This window comes from Bombina bombina, chromosome 6, assembly GCF_027579735.1.
Source record: "Bombina bombina isolate aBomBom1 chromosome 6, aBomBom1.pri, whole genome shotgun sequence".
NCBI lineage: Eukaryota > Metazoa > Chordata > Amphibia > Anura > Bombinatoridae > Bombina > Bombina bombina.
Window position 1 is genome coordinate 429,969,700 of NC_069504.1, and position 20,864 is coordinate 429,990,563.

The 20,864-nt window shown below is 37.8% G+C and overlaps 1 protein-coding gene across 2 annotated transcripts in view; it reads left to right on the plus strand.

Annotated features, from left to right (window-relative positions):
* Positions 1–20,864, plus strand: part of KIF3A (kinesin family member 3A) — a 132,564-nt gene that overhangs the window by 63,510 nt on the left and 48,190 nt on the right. For both annotated transcript variants that reach the window (XM_053717183.1, XM_053717184.1), the window contains one exon: positions 13,855–14,011. In XM_053717183.1, the coding sequence (XP_053573158.1) occupies positions 13,855–14,011 (157 nt within the window). The remainder of the gene's footprint in view (positions 1–13,854; positions 14,012–20,864) is intronic.

A 20,864-nucleotide genomic window follows, 5' to 3' on the forward strand; every position in this document is an offset into this window, starting at 1 on the left:
ATTAAACCATTAATCATCCGTACATCTTTTTCAAAAAGAATTACTGGAATATTCTGAAGTATGTATAGCAGTTTCGGAAGGAGAATCATTTTAACCAACGCTACTCGTCCCGAAATTGAAAGAGGTAAGCTTTGCCATGTTTTAAGCTTTTCCTTAAATTGTCTAACTATTGGGGGGGATATTAAATTCATATAGATTGTCCGAATTCGCCGGGATAATTATCCCTAGATATTTAAATGAGTCTGTTACTCTTTTGAATGGATTTTCTAAACATGAGTCACTTTTCCTACGAATCCAGAAAATTTCTGATTTGGCTGCGTTTATTTTATAACCTGAAAAGGTACCAAACTGATCGATTATCTGTATCAGTTTTGGGATATTAATTTTAGTATTTGATAAATATAATAAAACGTCGTCTGCATATAGACCTATTTTCATCTCATGATTTGAGATCTTTATTCCCTCCAAGCTTTGTCTTATCATAATTGCCAAAGGCTCGATAGCAACATCAAACAGAAGAGGGGAGAGAGGGCAACCCTGACGTGTTCCTCTTTCCAGAGTTATTGGTAGAGACACAGTTCCATTGATTATCAAGCTTGTGGCTGAGCTTTTATAAAGACTCTCTACAAAATTAGGGAATTTGCCCTTAATTCCAAACTTCAACAAAGATGTGTTAAGATGTTTAAATGTAACAGAATCAAACGCTTTTTCTGCGTCAATGGAAAGAATCGCCATGTCCGGCGCCCCAGGTTCCTCCTCTCTCCCCCCTCCGTTCAGAGGGATTTTTTCAAAATATTCCAATGTGGCTAATACCTCTCTAATTTTGGCAGAGGAGTTTCGTCTGTTTAAGAAGCCAGCTTGGTCCGGATGGATTACTTTTGGTAGAATTAATTGTAATCTGGATGCTAAAATAGACGTTAGAATCTTATAATCTGAATTAAGTAAGGCTATTGGTCTATATGATTCTTTAAGCCTTGGGTCCTTCCCTACCTTAAGAATTAAGGTCGTATGGGAAGAAGAAAATGAAGCAGAGACTGGTTTACCATTAATATAGAAGTCATTATATACATTTGTTAGATACGGAAAGATTTCTGCAGATAATATTTTATAAAATTCACTAGGTAGTCCATCCGGCCCAGCTGCTTTATTAATAGGTAGTTTAGAAATTGCCTCATTTACTTCTTGTAGAGATATAGGAGAATTGAGAGTACTAATACAGTCCTCAGTTAGTGAGGGACTAACAATCTTGCTCAAAAACTCTGCAGAATTATCCTGATCATAACCTTTACAAGAGTATATACCTTGATAATCTTCCACCAATGCAGATACGATTTTATCGGGATTTGAGATTAGCTCATCCTTATCTAGAAGTTCTTCAATATAGGATTGTTTTTTTTCATTATTGACCAATCTAGACATCATCTTTCCAGATTTATTCCCAAATCTGTAAAGCTTAGCCTGAATTTTTAGTTCTTTTTGGGCTTGCTGGGACAAAACAAATGTATCTCTGGCTTCTTTAGCTTGGACATACTTAGCCCAGTTAAGGGCGTTTTTATGCAGCAGAAATTTGTTATATGAATTGGATAATGCCTTATTTATTTATTTTTCTCTTAACTTCAGTTTATTGGTTAGAGCTATATTATAGGCTAAGATTTCTCCTCTGAGAACCGCTTTAGCGGTATCCCAGAGTAGTTCTGGGCGTTCAACATACTCAGAGTTAAACCATAGAAATTCCTCGAACTTAGACCTAAGACGGGTTTTAAATTTCATATCTGTCGCTAGATAGTATGGAAAGAAAAAACGCAGAGATTTGGGTTGTGGGTGTTTAAGCTGGTATTACCAAAGTAATTGGGACTTGATCTGATAATAATATAGGAGTGATTCTTGCTTGCACTGTTAAAGATCCTAGGCGCTCATCTATAAGAAATAAATCTATACGTGAAAAAGTCTTGTGTGCTTTTGAAAGACAAGTGAATTCCTGAGTATCCGGGTTCTGAATTCGCCAGATATCCCGTAATGCTAAATTTTGCTCTATTTTCTTAAACATTTTAAATTCTAGGTTATCTTTTTTGTGTTTTTTTCTGTTTCGTAGATTCTCGAAACCTATCAAGCGGGCATTGCGGCGCCATATTAAAATCCCCTCCGATAATTAGATGCCCCTGACTATACAAAAAAAGTTAAGATTGTATTCTATTCCAGAATTCTGGATCAAATATGTTAGTACCATAGATATTACATATCGTGTACATTTCCTGAGCGATTCTTACTTTTAACAGAACAAACCTTCCCTCCGGATCAGGCTCACAGTGCACAACCTCGAGCTGAATCTTTTTCCCAATTAAAATAGCCACTCCCCTTTTCTTACCGACACTTGGCGCATAGAACACTTCTCTGACCCACGAGGCTCTAAGTTTAAGAGATTCATCTGAGTTAAGGTGTGTTTCCTGAATTAGCCCTATATCCGTCTGATATTTCCTTAATTGTGTCAATATGGTTTTCCGTTTAATAGGAGTGGAGATCCCTCCCACATTCCAGGATATCATCCTAAGTTTATCTATTTTACTGTGACTTTAGAATTTATCTGGGGGAGTGAGAGAGAGAGAGCTAGAGAGAGAGAGAAAAGAAAAAAATAAAAATAAAAAATAAAAAATAAAATAAAAAAAAAATAAGAAAGAAAGAAAAAAAAAAAAAATTAAAGGGGGAGGGGGGAACCCTAACATTTTCCCTGATTGCCCCATCTATCCCTACCTAAGGGGTCGTCCCAACTATTGAGCCTACTCTGACTAACTAAGGGCTGATCTATCTAGTGCTGGTGGATCTAAAGATGAAAAGAATTCCTCGGCTGCATGTGCCTCCAAAAAGAGATGTACCGCATCATTCACTGTTACTTTAAGTTTAGCTGGATAGATTATTGTCGCATTAAATCCAGAGTTTATAAATTTAGTACATATAGGTGCCAGGACCCTCCTCCTGGAGGCCGTGTCAGCCGAGAAATCCTGGAAAATAAGAATCTTAGCCCCGTTAATAAGAGGTTGAGTTTTGCGGAAATGTTGTAAGAGTAAAACTTTATCTTGGTAATTGAGTAATTTTGCAATAACTGGTCTCGGCCTACTGACATTTTTATCAACTGTGTGCGGTGGGCCCAGTCTGTGCGCCCTCTCTACCAAAATACTGTGATATGAGGATGGAAATTTAAGAGCTGTCTTTAGAGTGTCAGAGATAAAAAAGGCTAGATCTTCGTATTGCTTCTCCTCTGGGAGGCCTATTATTCTGATGTTATTTCTCCTGCTTCGATTTTCTAGGTCTTCTAGCCTCGAGAGGATTTTTTGAGTACTGCTGCTAAAGTTATCAAGCTTAGAGCTTTGTGACAAAGTCAGATCTTCTAAATCAGATACTCTCTGCTCAACCTCCTGCATTCTGGAGGAGAATTGTCTGATTTCTTGCAAAAGGGAGGAAATATCCTGTTTAATTTCAAGCCTTAGAGCATCAAATTTAGGAGAGAGGGCCTCAGAAATGCTGGCAACTAGACTTTGGATATTTAATACTTCAGGTATGGTTGTATTTGAAAAAACTGATTGAACATCAGGTACAGGATCTTGTGTACTCTTAAGTTTTTTGTCCCTTTGTCTGCCTGCCATTACTGGTGAGGATGTTTTGGCAGAGGTACCAAGAAACTTGTCCATATACTAGTGATGACAGGGAAGAAAAAAAAAAAAAGGGAAAAAGGAGAGAGGAGGGGAAGATGGATGACCCCAGTGGGTGTGCTTGTGACGTGTTAATGCTAGTGCGGCTCCAAATCTAGAGTGATAATATTATAGTGCCTAGGTGGATTAATGAATTACACGAACAAGTGAAGGATTGTGAAGTGAAAAAAAAAAAAAAACAGTGAAAAGGAAAGAAAGAAAAAAGGGGGAAGTTGTGGCCCCTAAGTGTATTTACAATGGATAGGTACTGGAGCTGCACCAATTCTGGTTGTGATGTGCTAAGTGTTGTGGTGCCCTATAATACTTGGGTGGGTGAAGTGACCATCAAATGAAATTCCCAAAGTGATTTCGGCACTATGCATATAGATAAGTGACTGATTTTGAGAGCAGTTCCAGAAAAATTAAGAGGGGTTTTTATACTTAAATCAGCCTTATAGATTATTCAATTGTTCAGTTGTCAGTTTAGCTTTAAATGGCCGTACTATTTTCACTTACTGAGCTGAAATGATTGGAAAGATAATGAGAACTCTAGTCCAATAAAGCTTCTCCTAAATGCAGGGAACACGAGTTCCCTACAAACTTATTGCAGGTTTTATGGTCTCATATCCAGCACATACAAAAATAATATACCCTAGTATTGCAAAATGAGCTAAGAGAGGCGATTTTTGTCCTAAAATAACCATGGACTAGGACTTACAACCTTTGCAACAGTTGTTAAATAACATTGGGCATTGGATCATACAAAGCTGAACCCAAGCAATTATGCAGTTGATTTCAGAAAAGGGAAAAAAAAATAAAAATGAAAACTTGCTTTAAGCTATTTTAAACAAGCGAGAAAAAGAAAAAAAAAACTACAGAAGATGTCAAGTTATATACTTAGATGTAACAAAACCAGCTTTTGCCACTTTTTTCCCATCCTCTCTATCTTTGTCACATTCAATTCTTGCCCTTTTTGCAGGTGTAACTTTTAGAGTTAAATAAAGGGCAAAGAAAGTATTGCCTAAACCCCAGTTAAATATCACCTTTTAACTTATAAGTAACACTATATAGAGTTAAAAAGAGTTAGAGTAAATAACAGTATCAAGTTTACATTTGTTCTATCAAAAATGTACAGGTTTCAAAGAGAACAATCAAACTAGTTGAAAAATTACAACAATGTATCTGATTTAACAATATAGAGTTCCTTGCTAGAACAGCAGCAAAATTCAGAGTCTCTAGGGGGAGATATGGCAACCAAAAGGCTGTATATTGACTTTTTTTTCCCTTCCTTCTTAACTCCTCTCCCCTCATCCTTTAATCCAGAGCCAATGATTTTTTATAGACTCTTAGACCCAAATGAGACTGTCAGTCCATTAGAGATAGTGTATAATCCCCTTTCCCCTTCACCTCTCTCCCGTGCTTCAAAAATCCTCCTTTGGATAGATAAAAGATGTTTGCTTTCTGTTATGTAAGTGCCCCCTTTTTAATAGACCTCCAAGTTAACCTCTATATTGCTTTAGAAAGTTCAATTTAGCGGGTCCAAGAAGCCAGTATAAGGTAATATGTTGCAAAGACAGATCTCAATGACTCACCCCCTCTGCGCAGCCTACCATCCCGCCAGGATCCTTGTCAGGATTGTGGAAACTTATTCAAGTTGCAGTGGCGTCGTCTTAAGACCTTCCGATATCCAGCACCGCTCAGAACTCCAGCCTCAACTCCCCTCTCGCAGCAACGGTGGGAGGGGAGAGAGGAGCGCCAGCCCAGGCACCAGCGGCGGTACAGGAAAACAGGCTCCACAACCGGTCCTCTATCCAGAAATGGACCTGGCTCCCTCCTGCACAGCACCGTTGGGGGAGGGAGCGGAGCAAAGACCCGGCAGCGGGAGCGGCAGTCCAGCAACGGATAAGCAACCTCGGCAGCACAGCCGGTGAGGTTTAAGGGAGTGCGGTATACACTTAGTCCCCGGAGTTAGCCCAGCGGGGGGGGGGGGGGTCACCACTCGTGCAGACAACAAAGAAGGGTAACACAGGGCTAGGGCATATATGGTATAGCAAACCCTTATCAGAGACCAAATAAAACTGTTAGTCTAAATAGTAGGCTCAGTGCAATTGCCAGTGGGTTGGTGGTCCACCGGAAAGGTTCCAGAGGCGATTTTACCAACTGCCCCATAAAGCAGCCCCAAAATCTGGGGCAAGGCACGGGAATGATCACCGCCAAGAATTGCAGGACTGGAGGTGTGAGCGCAGCAACACCTGTCGACTCCTTCTCCACCGGAACCTCCTCAGATCATCCAGAGCATGCAATTTTAAGCAACTTTTTAATTTACTTCTATAATAATTTTTTCTTTGTTCTCTTGGTACCTTTATTTGAAAAAGCCAGTATGTAAGCTTAGGAGCTGGCCCATTTTTTGGTTCAGCACCTGGGTAGCGCTGGCTTATTGGTGGGTACATTTTGCCACCAATCAGCAAGCGCTACCCAGGTGCTGAACTGAAAATGTGCTGGCTCCTAAACTTACATTCCTGCTTTTAATATAAAGATACCAAGAGAACGAAGAAAAATGAATTGGAGTAAACTAGAAAGTTGCTTAAAAAATTGCATGCTCTGTCTGAATCATGAAAGAAAATATTGGGGTTTAATATCCCTTTAAAGTGATTGTTAAGCTTAATGTACTGCCCAGTATCTAAAAATAATCTTAAAAACAGGGGCACTTAAATTCATTAAACTTTACAAAGACGCTTCTTTTTAAAAATATTTACCATTATGGTAAACATACCGCCGTTCCTCCGCCTGTATTTCCTACTGTATTTGGCATATTGATGATGAATCCGGCTTCCTCCAATCATTGCGTGCCCCATGAGCTGGACGCCAAAGGGGGCACGCAATGATTGGAGGAAGCTGGGTAAGTACCTTGTCTTTTCTAGGTCCAACAGCAGAGAGTTTACTCATGCAGATGTTTATGCATATAGAGAGTGAAAACCTCTATACTCTAGGCTCCTTTTATTGGGGGTTCTGTACACAACTTAGATGGACATCTATAGGCTTGGCGCACACTGTAACTGTATGGTGCAACTTTTATGGGGGGTGTTTCTTTAAATCACCTTGCTCCGGTACCTTAGTGCTCCAGTTGCTAGCAGTGGTTGTTTCGCTCTTGAAGGGGACATTGTGCTCTTGCTCTTCACCTGGCAGGAGAAGCAGTTAAACATCTTCCCAACACTGGAGGATACTTTTGGCGCGTGTCCTGCCTCTTTCACATGCTGTGCAGCCATCTTCAGGAAGCACAGCGCTACTGGCTTCGCTTCTTCTACGGATACACCTGAGCGGGGACGGGGGACATTTTAAGCATAGTATACATTGCCATTAATATCTCTTTATTACTGGAAAATGTTCTAGCCTGTACTTCCCACTATGGAGCAGTCTAGGGCTGCAGTCTCATGTATTTATTCACAGGTATTGTACTGATCACTCAGATGACATAATACTAGATATGCAATGGGGTGATGGTTTACCTGCCTGCACAGCTTTACAGCACTTGCTTAGGCTCTGTTCTACAGTCTCATTTTCAGTGTCCCAGCTCAACACCGCCGAACACCCACCTGTATTCATTACGCAGAGTGGTGTGGAGTGAATTTGCACCAGATTTCAAATCTCAATTACAATCTGCAGTGTCGGCAGCAATGGCAGTGATGCCACCTGTAAGAAAACAAACTTAAAGGGACAGTCAAATCCATTTTTTTTTATTGTTTTAAAAGATAGATAGTAACAAAAAAGAGAGAAGGATCAATATAATGATTATTTTATTAGCTAAAAAGCTTAAATTCAAATTATGGATAAAAAAAAAAAAAGCCAACAATTAATGTACTAAGAGGAATTATATGGCACCAGATAAATATAGAGACAATGGATGTGTTAATGGATATCAACAATAGAATAGAACTCTTTTTCGAAAAATGGTCTCTATATATCAAAATCCTGCCTGAAGCCAAACAAAGAGAAATATTAATATCCTTTAAAACATAGAATACTTCCTTGAATTACAGTTGCTGGGAGAGTGGAGTAACATTACTTGAGCCATATTTTTTAAACAAATTAGGCTTAAAGGGCCAGTAAATCTAGCAAATAATGTTATACAGGTGGCCCTCGTTTTACAACGGTTCAATTTACATTGTTTCAGAATAACAACCTTTTTTTCCAGTCATGTGACTGCTGTTGAAAAGCATTGAGAATCAGTGCATTTATTAAAATAGCCAGTAGGTGGAGCTGTCTGCTTGTGTTGCAGCAAAGCCGAGCAAGCTGAAATTAATCAGTTTAACCAGACCTGAGCTATCAAGCAGATTTCAAAGGAACAAGATCTTCCTGTCTATAACTCAGTCCAGATTGGAAAGCATAGAAAGAACTGTTTGCAGAAAAATGCACGTGTAGTCTGTGTTGTGTGATTATTTTGTTAGGTTTATAATGTTGTTTAGCAAATGTTTTTGTTCATTTAACTTAGTTTAATTATATATTTTGTGTTGTGTGATTATTGGATTAGGTTTATAATGCTGTCTAGCATTTAAAGTCTTCATTTCAAAGCTTTAAAAATAATGTAATAGGTGTTACTTATGACAATTTTGAGAGGGTCTTGGAACCTATCTTCCTCACTTCCCATTGACTTACATTATAAACTGGGTTTCAATTTACAACGGTTTTGATTTACAACCATTCCTTCTGGAACCTAACCCCGGCGTAAACTGAGGGTTACCTGTATAATTCTGCACATAGTGCAGAATTATATAACACTAGCTTAGTGCCAGGTTTCTAAAGCAAATTGTTAGATAGATATTTAGCAAAGAAAACAGAACGCCGTTCCTGGCTCTACTGAGCGGGTCTGTTTTCTTCTCCTAAGCGCATCTGGGCACGCTATCTAATCACAGCTGGCCCGATCGGCCAGACCAGAGTGGGAGCGAGCTGCATTGATTTTAATAGCGCAATCGGGCGCGCTGTGACTAGACAGCGTGCCCGCGATGCGCTTAGCAGAAGAAAACAGACCCGCTCAGTAGAGCCAGGAGCAGCGTTCTATTTTTTTTGCTAAATATCTATCTAACAATTTGCTTTAGATACCTGGCGCTAAGCTAATGTTATATAGTTCTGCACTATGTGCAGAATTATATAACATTATTTGCTAGGTTTACTGGTCCTTTAAGGATAGAAAGATTCTTCTTTAACAACACACAATGCACATAATTAAAAGTATTGTAGAAACACTAAACTGCTACTTAAGAATATGTTTCAAAATCTGAAGCACAAATGTAAAAAGCAATTTTGTATTCGATTATGTATGTATTTTTTTATCAAGCAAAATTATTAAAAAAAATATAAATAAAAAATATAGATAATCCCTTTTACTACCCATTCCCCAGTTTTGCACAGAAAACATTGTTATATTAATACACTTTTTACCTGTTTGATTACCTTGTTTCTAAGCATCTTCTGACGGCCCCCTTATCACATGACTTTATCTATTGACTTGCATTTAATCCAATTAGTGCATGTTGGTTGTGCAAAGCTGGGGAATGGGTAGTAAAGGCATTATCTAACTTTTTAAACAGTAACAATTTTTGTGTTGACTGTCCCTTTAAACAGAAGCATATTTCCTCAGGCTCCTCTTTCAGGGGTGGTACTTCTGCAGGCCTTTCCACTGTTAAACAATCACAGAATTATGTACAGAAAGAGAAGCAATCTGCCAGGAATGAACAGCAGCTCAGTGGTTTGTTCTATGGTCTGGTTACCCCCGGGAAGCAGTTTCTTTTAGTCCAATTGTGTGCTTCACAGATAACAACTTTCCTGAATTATATCAGTCTCCTCTGAAAAAGGGAAATAACAACCCCAGATGATCGTTTTGGCCTCTTTTGGGCCTAGTCAGGGAAGTGCAACCACATCCCTCTAAGCACATTGCGTAAGGAGTCCACGTCTGGTTTCCTCCATCAACCTTTAGGGAGACTTTCCCAAGGGTCATAATACAAATACATAATGAAAGAGAAGCAATCTGTCAGGAAAAAACAACAGCTCAGTGGCTTGTTCTATGCCCCGGTTACAACGTGGGAGCAGATTCTTTTAGCCAAATTGTGCTTATCACAGAGAAAAACTTTCCTGAAGTATGTCTGATACCGCCTAACAAGGTCAGCCCAGCTCCGAAATACCAGGCAATTCTCCTCTGAACAAGGAAATGGCAACCCCAGATTATCGTTTCGGCCCCTTTGGGTCTCATCAGTGAGGTGCAGCCACATCCCTCTAAGCACATTGGGCAAGGAGTCCATGTCTGTTTTCCCCTTCACCCTTAGGGAGACTTTCTCTTGGGTCATTATACAAATACCTACAGAAAGAGAAGCAATCTACCTTAGCTAGAAGAACTACTATTCCGCTGGAGGATAGTACTTTTAATGATCTCTTAGGAAGGCTTTCTTACGAGTGGGACTGTTATTTCAGCATGCTCTAAGTATTGCAGCAGTCACAGGTTCAGCAGCATTCTGTTGTGACTCCTTATCTGATCTAGACTCTGAAGGGTTACTCCTGCCATTCTGTGAGAATTCCACAAATTTTTAGTTTCTTCAGAAGGGCCTTGATAAGGGTTTGTCGGCAAGTTCTATCAAGGGCCAGATTTCTGTGCTTCACAGGAAGCTTGCTGATCTTTTTGATATTAAATCCTTTGTTAAGGCTCTGGTTAGAATCAGACATGTGGTTAAACCAGTTTCTCCACCATGGAGTCTTAATTTGGTTCTTAGAGTTTTTTTTGGATATCAAGATCCTATCATGGAAATTCCTGTTCTTGTTGGCTATTTCATCAACTCGGAGGGTCTCAAAATTGTCAGCTTCGTTTTGCAAACTGCCTTATTTTGTGTTCCATCAGGATAAGACTGTATTGCGCACGTTTTTTGCCGATGGTAGTCTCGTGGACTCATAATTTATTAGAAAGAAAGCATAATTTATTCTTACCTAAACTGACTGTGAAGAAATCGGAATCCACAAACCCACCCTTTTCTTTTTTTTTATCTGGTGGCACCAGTCCTAGTTTGCACCTCTTTACCCTACTGTCTTTCTTACTTCTTTCTTCCTATCCTTGGCTATACAAACTACTGGAAGGGAAGGGGCAGTAGGTGGGATGCTTAAAGCTCTGGTGTAGGGTGTCTTTGCCTCCTCCTGATCGCCAGGTGATATAAATCCCAATAGTAAGGTATTGTGGACTCTCACAACCAAGAAATTAATTAATTTGACAGGTAAGAATAAATTATGTTTTTGTCTTTTAGGTGCAACTGATGTTTAATCACAGTCCTTACAGGACTCAGTACTTATGTTGTTTCTTTCTTACTTGGCTAAAGGTACTGCAGGTTTAAAGGGGCAGTAAAGTCAAAATTTTATTTTTATGATTCAGATAGAGCATGTGATTTTAAACAACTGTCCAATTTACTTCTATTATAACATTTTGCTTTGCTCTCTTGATATTCTTTGTTAAAAGTAAATCTTTGTAGGACCGTGCACATGCATGCATCTAATATTGCTTTGGTTTAGATATCAGTTTCTGGCAGATATTTACTGTGTGTCTTTTGATGCTCACATGCTATTTGAACAGTGGAATCAGTTCAAGACTACTTTCTGAAATTTTGGAATCACAAAATTGTTTTCCTAATTCAAACAAAATTAAATTAGTATTGTCCTGAAATATTCTGCTGCATTGGTGTGAAGGCAAACTGCTGATGGAGCCCAGATGCGTTTTCTTGACTACACATTTTAGCATCCTAATATGGAGAGCAATGTTCACATATTTGAGACCTGATCTTCATGTCCTGGTTACTGAAACCCTGATCTTACACAATAATGATTAACACAAATGTATTTCCACCTTTTTGTTAATAAGTAAAACCATAAGCGTAAAAATTTAGCATATCCTTTAATATATTTACTCTGCTTTTTAAAAGCAGTTATTGAAATAATCCTATTTGACTCTACTCCATAAGTTAGAACATTCTGGAGAACAAGTTTAGCAAACGGTTAGCAACATTTTCAACTTTTTGAAATTTCAGCCTTATTATTTTTTATATTGGTTGACTGGTGAAAACGATTTTATTAACCTGTAGTTGTAGCTCATATCACGCCAGTTTCTTTCCAATTGTACAACGCTAGACTCTGGTATGGTTCTCAAGCTACTAGCAAAACTGTTTGACATTTTTTTTTCTTTACAAAGAATCTTTTTTTCCCTCTTTGAAAACATATTTCACTTTTTTTTTAGATTTTTGAGTGTGTATGTGTTTTGCATGTTTATTTTTGACTTCCTTTAAGCTTCACTATAAGTTTACCTGGCGCACGATAGGAATAATCTAGAGGGGAGAGGGGTTTTCTTTTCTATTATTTTTGGAGCTTTCAAGTTGGAAGAAGGTAAACTTTGACTAACTGTTATGAGATAAACTTTTGTGTAAAAGGATTTATTTACTCTTATTCCATACGGAGAACTTTTGTAAGGTAACCAAAAAAAAAATAGTTCCGAGATTCTCAAACTTGTCATGAGATACTTCCAGCCTCAATAATGTGTAAATACTGAATGTTACACATTTGCTGCTTACTAAGAAGTCTGACTGGGTCTCGTAACCTTTCTAAACATCCTAAGCGGGTGGATCCAAACATAGTTCAGATCTGATTAAGATAATAAATACCAACTGTAAAATGATCTCATAAGAGGTTTGAGGGGTCTGATTTGAAGTGTAAACCTGTGGTCCACCAGTTAACCTACTGGTCCTATCACTTGTTCTTCTGTTGCTAGCACTTGTTTTCACTGCATGCATCCTATTGACACTCTTGCTTTGCTCTTGTCACTCACCCTGCCTAGCAATCTACCTTTTGATACTCGGCTATCTAATTATCATTTACTAACTATTTTCAGTAAGTTACTTACAGCATCTCTTTTATTTGATATTATGTATACCTAAAACAGATTATTATTCACCTTTAATCAACAGTGAAAAGAAAGTCTAGTTCCATTAAGACTTAATGTGCCCCTGTAACTAGTAAATTACCTCAACTTAATGTTACTATTCATGTAACATTTCCTATTTATATTGATTCAGTATTGGAAATATGAAGACACTTTGCTGTTTTTTTTAATAGGGAAATTAAACCCAAAAATGTTCTTTTGTTAATCAGACAGAGTATAACATTTTTTAATTCTATTTAACAATTATTTTGTCCCATGGTATTCTTTGTTGAAGAGATGCCTAGGTAGGTGTCTGGAGCACTACAGGATATAGTGCTGCCATCTAGTGCTCTTGTAAATGGATAACATTCTTATAAATCTGCTGCCATATAGTGCTCTAGGTACGTGCATGCTCCCGAGCTTACATCGCTGCTTTTCAACAAAAGATACCTAAAGATCAAATAATGTGATAATTGAAGTAAATTAGAAACCTGTGTAAAATGACATACTCTATCTGAATCATACGAGACATTTGTTGGGTTTCATGTCCTTTTATCTAAAGCAAATTTGTATTTCCACATACCTATCCTGCTTAGGGCCACACACATTACTATATAGTCCTCTCAACGAGCTAATACATATCATGGAGTGATAATGTTTTCTTTCTCCTCTCTTCATGACAATGCTGCCTACCTGTGATTTATTTTCACCTTCCAATTAATGCCAGAACAAGCAGGTTGGTGTAATGGGTTTAAGCTTGCTCTTTCTAAGCTGCAATATGGTCTCATTGATATGTTATCAATACTATGTTATATGCTCAATGAAATCTTAACAGTGACCATCATTAGATTAGTTGTTTTCTTTAGTAGTTTAATGATAATGGAATGTTATTTATATTTGTTCAAAATGGCTTGTTTGTCCAACTCAGAGTGATTCCAGTAGCAGTATGGGAACGTTTTGATGCACAAGTAGATGTTTGTGTTTTACAAACATAATATATTTTAGTGTTTTTAAATACAATTTTTTTTTTTTTTTAACTTTAGGTAAGTTTGCTTTCAACTAAGCAGGCTCTTTCTGAACACAATTGGGGGTTTTATATAGCAGTTTTCAGATACAAGTTATTTAGTTAGGTTTCTATAAAATGTTCCTATAATGGTTGCGGTTTTCTGATGAAATTATTTTAATTGTTATTTATTTTATTCTTTTTTTTTTTTTTTTTTTTTCCTCGTACAGGCAAAAAGAAGGTGTCTCCAGATAAAATGGCTGAAATGCAGGCACGGATTGATGAAGAAAGGAGAGCTCTTGAAGCAAAACTAGATATGGAAGAAGAAGAAAGAAATAAAGCAAGAGCAGAACTGGAAAGGAGAGAAAAAGATTTGCTTAAAGCACAGTATGTATTCATGGAAAATACATTAGTGATAATGTTACAGCCCCAACTCGAAACATACAAGCTCCCTCCTAATCAGACCTCCTCCTAATCAGATCTCAAAAGGTACAAGACCTATAAGGCCAGATTATGAGTGGCACGCTAACAGTTACACGCGAGCGATATCTGGTTTCTCGCACCAGTTTGCGTGTATCAGAAATAGTGCGCGTATTACAAGTTGAAAGTACATGCAATAGCTTGAGCGATGTTCGATTAGTGCAACCTCAGATCTCTGATTAACTGTTGCGCTTAAATAAAAAGTTGCACCAAACACATCAATATGACATGTATAAGTACAGTTACAGTTATAATAACACATTTAGGCCCGGACTGAACCTCAGGCATAGTGGGCAATTGCCGGTGGGCCGCTCAGTAGTTTAGCCCCACCCACCGCGACCGTATTTTATTAATTATTTGTGTAATTATTAATTTTATTATGCCGTTTAATGCATATGATATGCAACATTGCCATATAATACCGGCCTAGTGTTATCACTCTGCGACCTTATATAGGGACTTCAAGTGGCGTGCTTGTCACACGCCGGCGTTCTAAAATCCTTGACCCTCTGATGCAGCTGATCCAGGCTCCAGCTGATCATGTGATGTCTGCCGGGCGTGCTGTTGGGCCGCGCTCGCACATGCACGGTGAGTGTCTCACTGTCGCACACATGATCGAACAGCTGATGCCTACATTTCTATGGGTCAAGTGTCGTGTCGGATCTTCAAACCCGTCTGAATGTGGAACCGCGTCACTTCCAGTGATGTCGTTACTCACAATCCGACGGGTTGCACATGTGCAACTCACGCTCCTAAAACATACATTGAATTCCTTGATTTCCAAGCACGGACCTGTCAGAATGTGCAACCGTGACGTGGTTGCAAACTCCGACTGAACAGCTGTTTGTCATCGGATTTTGCAACCACAGGGCTTGGTATGGCTCACTTGTTACATGGTTATACATTTGTTTGCAGCATTTTATTAAAGAGTATCGCCTTATTGTTATTTCTGCAAATATTTGTTACCAATACACTGTGAACAAACTCTAGACAGAGTCTTCTGTATCTACTGATTTTACACAGTTTGATATCTTTATATTTGTACATTCTATTTATTTCAGTTTCAACATGGTAGTTTGTTTTAATATTTCACATATCACATTGTATGAAACTTGTTTTTTTCAATAACTACCAAGGATGTGTTTTCAAATTTATTACCACTAGCAAAGTACTTTTTATAGCAATATTAAGAATACAGAAAGCTTTAATACTTTAGCAATGATATCAAAGTTAAATCATTTTAATAACATTCTCATGACCATAATAAAATTGTACAAAGAGGTGATTTGCTGATTATTAATAATCACGTAGCAAATATTCTCACATTCTGAAAATTTTCGGCTGTTTGCATTTTTCTTAAAGACTGTATGCCTGTTTTCTTTTTTTTTTCTTCTTTTTTTAAATAATTTCTATTAGGTTTTTCAAGTAATACAAAGGCAAGAACATAACACAAATTTTGAGGTCAAGATACATAGAGGATCATATCACCTAGACATTGCAGAGCCTAAATACAAAAGATCAATATTAAATACAGAAATATCAAAGTTTTACAGATTTTTAAGACTCAAAAAAAGAACGAAAAACAAATCACTTGCACATTGTTAATTTCACAGCAGGTGAAACAATGTCTAAGTCTTAAGCGATAAATAACTAAATTATATAGATATCTGTGACCTATGTAGTTGAAACCTGTATTTAATTAAACGTTAATGGATATGTCACCTCCTTTGGCAAACTAAAGCCACGTTTGGGCTTTCATTACTATATTAAAATTGAAAGAGAAAGGAGGATATTTGATAATATAGGGCCACTTTTGAACCCTCTTAGAAGTTTTGTGGGTCTATACGAGCTAATGTTCCAATGAAGGGGAATACAAATTCTGCTTAATAATTATGTGATACAAAAATATAAGGCAGCACATCAATTATCAGTACACATGGCTATAGTATCATAAATAATTCCCCTTCTAATTATAATTTCCCTTATGGATTTCATTAGGCCACTTTTGGGCCTTACCTAAGCTTTAATGGTCTGGAAAGGGAAGCGTGAACTTAAGGCATCTCTCTTGAAACTCAGTAGGCCACTTTTGGGCCTAGTCTAACTATTAACATAGAATATGAGAGAATAATGATATAGCATGGAAAGGCCACTTATGTGACTAATTTATGCGAGTGTCTAGTATAAGAGAAAAAGAGTTAACGGATCTTAAACATAAAATTTACATATTGAGATCTCTAGTTACTACAAACTCTGTCTGTAAACTACAGGACAAACATAAGTCGTTGAGAGGCAGAAGACCTGGGTTAAGCTTTTAAGGCAGCACCCTGCAATACCCACTTGTGGAGATTAATCAACTTATGTGCTTTTAGACATTAGTGGTTAGGGACAGGGAAGCAACCCTTTAGTAGTATGAAGGAAGTAAGGAATAAAACAAGTTAACTCTAAAATTCTCAAGCCAAAAGCTGTCATTCATAGAGGTAAATGCGAGGATATCATTTCCTGAAAAGACTATGCGAAGGAGACACTTCAGATAAACAGCCAGCTAGATAAGTCTTATGCTAAGCTCAGGGTATAAGGTATATTTATTATTATAAAATATTTTTTTTTTTTAGTATTTAAATTATTACAGTCATCTATTACTACAATTAACTCCGAAATGTCAGTACTATAAAAATCAATGAGGGGTAGCTAATGAATCTCTAGCTAGAATATAGCCTATTTTAATGGTTAAACACTAACTTTAGTGCTGGATTTCCCTCTGCAACTACTTCTCTTGTGATGGGTCACACATAAGAAAATATAATCCAGGCTGCCCCGGCCGCAGGCAGCTGGCATAACTATAAATTTACTATCAGTGTGTAATCTCATGGTAGTCCATACATGCATGCGTGTGTTAGGAGTTGAACATTTTACATTTAAACCTTAAATGAGTTAAGCCAGTAATAACCTGAGTATTTTAAAACAAAACTTTCGGCTGTAGCTGATCAGGGAGATGTTTTTGTATCTGAAATCCCCAGACTGTAGTAAGGGCTCGGACCAAGAGCACCTTTAGGGGAAAAATTCTGAGTGAGTTCACTTAGCTATGACACTCATGAAAATGTGATCTTTGAATACACAAAAGCGATCCTGTTTCCAGTGTGCACGTACAAAAGTCCTTCAATCAGCAGTTCTTAAAAACGACTACTGTCTTGCCCAGGCTTGCTGCAGAAGGATATGTATAGATTAACCCACGGTCTGCAGCATTTTTTTTTACCAGTTCAAGGTCTGTGGGCCATAAGAAGCCAGGGTCTTGTATTATGAATACTGATTGAGCTTCCGAACTGCGTAATGAAGTCTTCTCTTTGAAACATTCGTACGGATCTGGAGGGTAATTTCGTAGCAAAGGTTCCTGTTGCGGAGCATAGTTTCTTGTGCATGATAGAGTAGTCCCTGAATTTTCCTCTGCAGCTTTCACTGGGGTGATTGGTATTGGCTTCTCAGACGCAGGAGTCGCAGTAGTAGATTCCATGGCTTCTGGTTTCTTTGTATTAGGGGTTGTCGGCTTCTGTATAGCTGCTGGCTTTATTGAAGCCATCGCCGCCTTTAAACTTAGCTCCAAGTTAAAAAAATGCAGATTAATTAGAGATTGCAGGCTCCGCTCCCACATGACCTCTTCCGCCTTATTCGTAGCACTGTACATATCTGGAGTATCCAATCTCTTTATTAAACCTCTGCAAAGATCCAACATGATGCTACACTCCACAAAGTTGCATGGGTAGCCTCTCGTGTAGAGAGGGGGGTTGCAGCTGAGGGTTAACTTGGTGATGCCTTGCCGCTGAGACCTGCCCCAATCTTACATGATGCAGGCCCTTGCTGCTTACTATTCTCCGTTGTGAGGTCACCGATCTCCAAAATTATTATATCGTTCGATGCGTGATATCTTCTAACACATTTAAATGCTGAATATCTTTACTAGTACTGCATCAAAACAGATATGTTTGACAAATTAAGCAGACCTTCTCTGGAGACAATTTTTTTGTGACCACTAAGATAGCCTCTACCGGAAGTCCCCTGTATGCCTGTTTCAACTGTCTAGTTTGCTCATAAAATATTCGTTCTCTTTGCTGTTACATAAAGGCAGGAAAAATGATTACATAGTACATTACAACAGATTATGGAATAGCTATATAACCGGAGTGTCCAGGCTATGGGCCAGGTACCACAATACCACAATGATTTTAGTGGCATTTGGGGGACATTTTATAATTTTAACCATAGATCTGAATTCTGGACACCGGGAACATTTTAGAATGCTGCACAATTTCCAGTGGGCAGGAAAACGGTTACCACAGTCTCATACTGCAGCAGAGAGAGACACACAGCACTGCCAGTGAGCACCTATTCAGCTAAAATAATAACCATGGGGCAGGTATGGAATTCATTATACTTCCTAAAATGTTCTTTGTAGCTCTAACATTAGTTACTATATTGATTTTACTTTTATGAATTATATCCATTGAACAAAACTACATTCCTTGTCCTAGTGCAATTGTAAAACTAGTCTGTTACCATTCATGTTAGAAAGTACCATTAAAAAAAATGAAAAATAAAGGCTGAGCATTTTAGAATTTTTTTTTAGCTAACTATATATATATATATATATATATATATATATATAAAATAGTGAAGATTGGAGTAGCCGTGTTAGTCCAGTAGATAGATGCTCAAAAAACAAAGTATTGCAGTATGCAGTGATACTTTTTTTTATTGGACTAACATAATATTTAAAAGACAAGCTTTCCAGAGTTTTCCTCTCTTCCTAAAGCAATACTGATCATTCTGATATAGATACCCATCACATACAACAAATGGAAGGGAGGGGGGTGAGAGGGGGGTCATAAAAGCAGAGAATGTGCCTGAAGGAGAAAATAGCTGAGAATAGCCAGAAAGAGTAAATAAACAGAGGAGAGTAAATAGGCCAGATGAGAGAGAAAACAAAAGGAAAAAGAAACCAATATAGGACAATAAGATGAGAGATTATAGAAAGTTATGGTAGTGTGTGAGAAAGCCAGAGTCTACATTAAGTCCTTCATTTCTGGTATTGAAATGTGTGATCATTTTCATCTCAAACGTCTTTCGTTCATGAGAGTCTTTGAAATTCCCTTTAAGAATTTTAATCCTGAGGTTAAGGATGGAGTGACCAGTCTGGGTGAAGTGATGACCAACAGGGGTACAATATTCATTTTCCTTGTGGTTTTTGATCTAGTGTCTGTGTAGATTCATTCAGAGATGCAGCTTTAGGCCAGTTTATCCAATGTAGCAACCTCTGTCACACGCTGTACACTGTATCATGTACACCACATTAGCAGATGAGCACGAATAGGATCCTTTAATATTGTATGACGCGTTGTTGTGTCTGGCTGTGTTGTCACATATATGTATAATTTTTAAAAAGATACCCTTTCCCCAGTTTTGCATAATTAACACAGTTATATTAATATACCTTTTTACCTCTGTGATTACCTTGTATCTAAGCCTCTGCAGACTGCCCGTTATCTCAGTTAAATGCATTGAGATAAGAGACAGTTTTCAAAAATTAGCACTTTATTTCGGTTTTGTTGTGTTTTTTTTTTAATATTTTTTTATATTCTACATTTATTTTTTAATACCAACCAATTGAGAAAATACAGTGATTATATTATGTTAAATGTTTTTGTCACTTAAACAAGTATTATTATTGCCATGTTTGGTATATGATTAAATACTCATACATATACACACACATATACAGGGCTCAAAATTTCCACTAGCCATTGGCGAGTGGAAATTTAACAGTGGCGAGTGAAAGTTAGTGAGTGAGTGTCTACAAATATTATCTAAAGGGATATTTATCCCTTTTTATATATTTATATATCCATGAAAGGGCAAGGCTTTGTTATTCATCTAGAGCTATAGGGACTCCATTAGTGCTTAGACTGTTACTTCTGAGAGGGTAAACAGAGGCAGAGAGAGATTGAAGAGGAAAAGTAAAAGTGGAGAAAAAGATAACGTTAAGGAAGAGTGGAGAAAAATAAAAGAGTGAAGAGATATGAGAGGGGTGAGAGTGTTAAGAGCAGATATGGCCTGAGAGAGAGGAGGGAGGGGGTAGAAAGAGAGATTAAAGAGAGAAGGGAGTGGAGAAATATAGATGAGAGATGATAATTATAAAACAATTTTTTCAGGTATGCTATGACCTCACATTAATGTCAACAATCTCTGCTTTCTCTCAGTTCAACAACTTCCTTTTTCTGTCCAGCTGTTGTCTTAGTTGATGTTGCTAATTGCTATGCACTTATTTTTGTTAATTTATGGTATATAACAAAAACAATATAAAAAAATACTATACAATTATTATTATTATTATCATTTATTTGTATAGCTCCGCCAAATTCTGTAGCGCTGGGTACAGTGATAGGGGTATACAATGACAAGGATTTGTGATAAAATTCAAAACTAAATAAATCTAGTACAGGAGGAAGAGGGCCCTGCTCGAGAGAGCTCACAGTCTACAGGTTTAGGGTGTACAAACATAAGGTTGGGGGTAGCTTGTCACATAGGTTGTAGTTGCAGCAGTGAGTCAGGCAGTTCATGTATTAGCTTGGTTAGGATGAGCTATAGTAAGCCTCTCTGAATAGGTGGGTTTTCAATGAGCATCTGAAGCTATACAAGGTTGGAGACAGTCTTATGGAGCAGGGTAGAGAGTTCCAAAGGACAGGAGCTGCAAAGTCTTGAAGACGGGAGT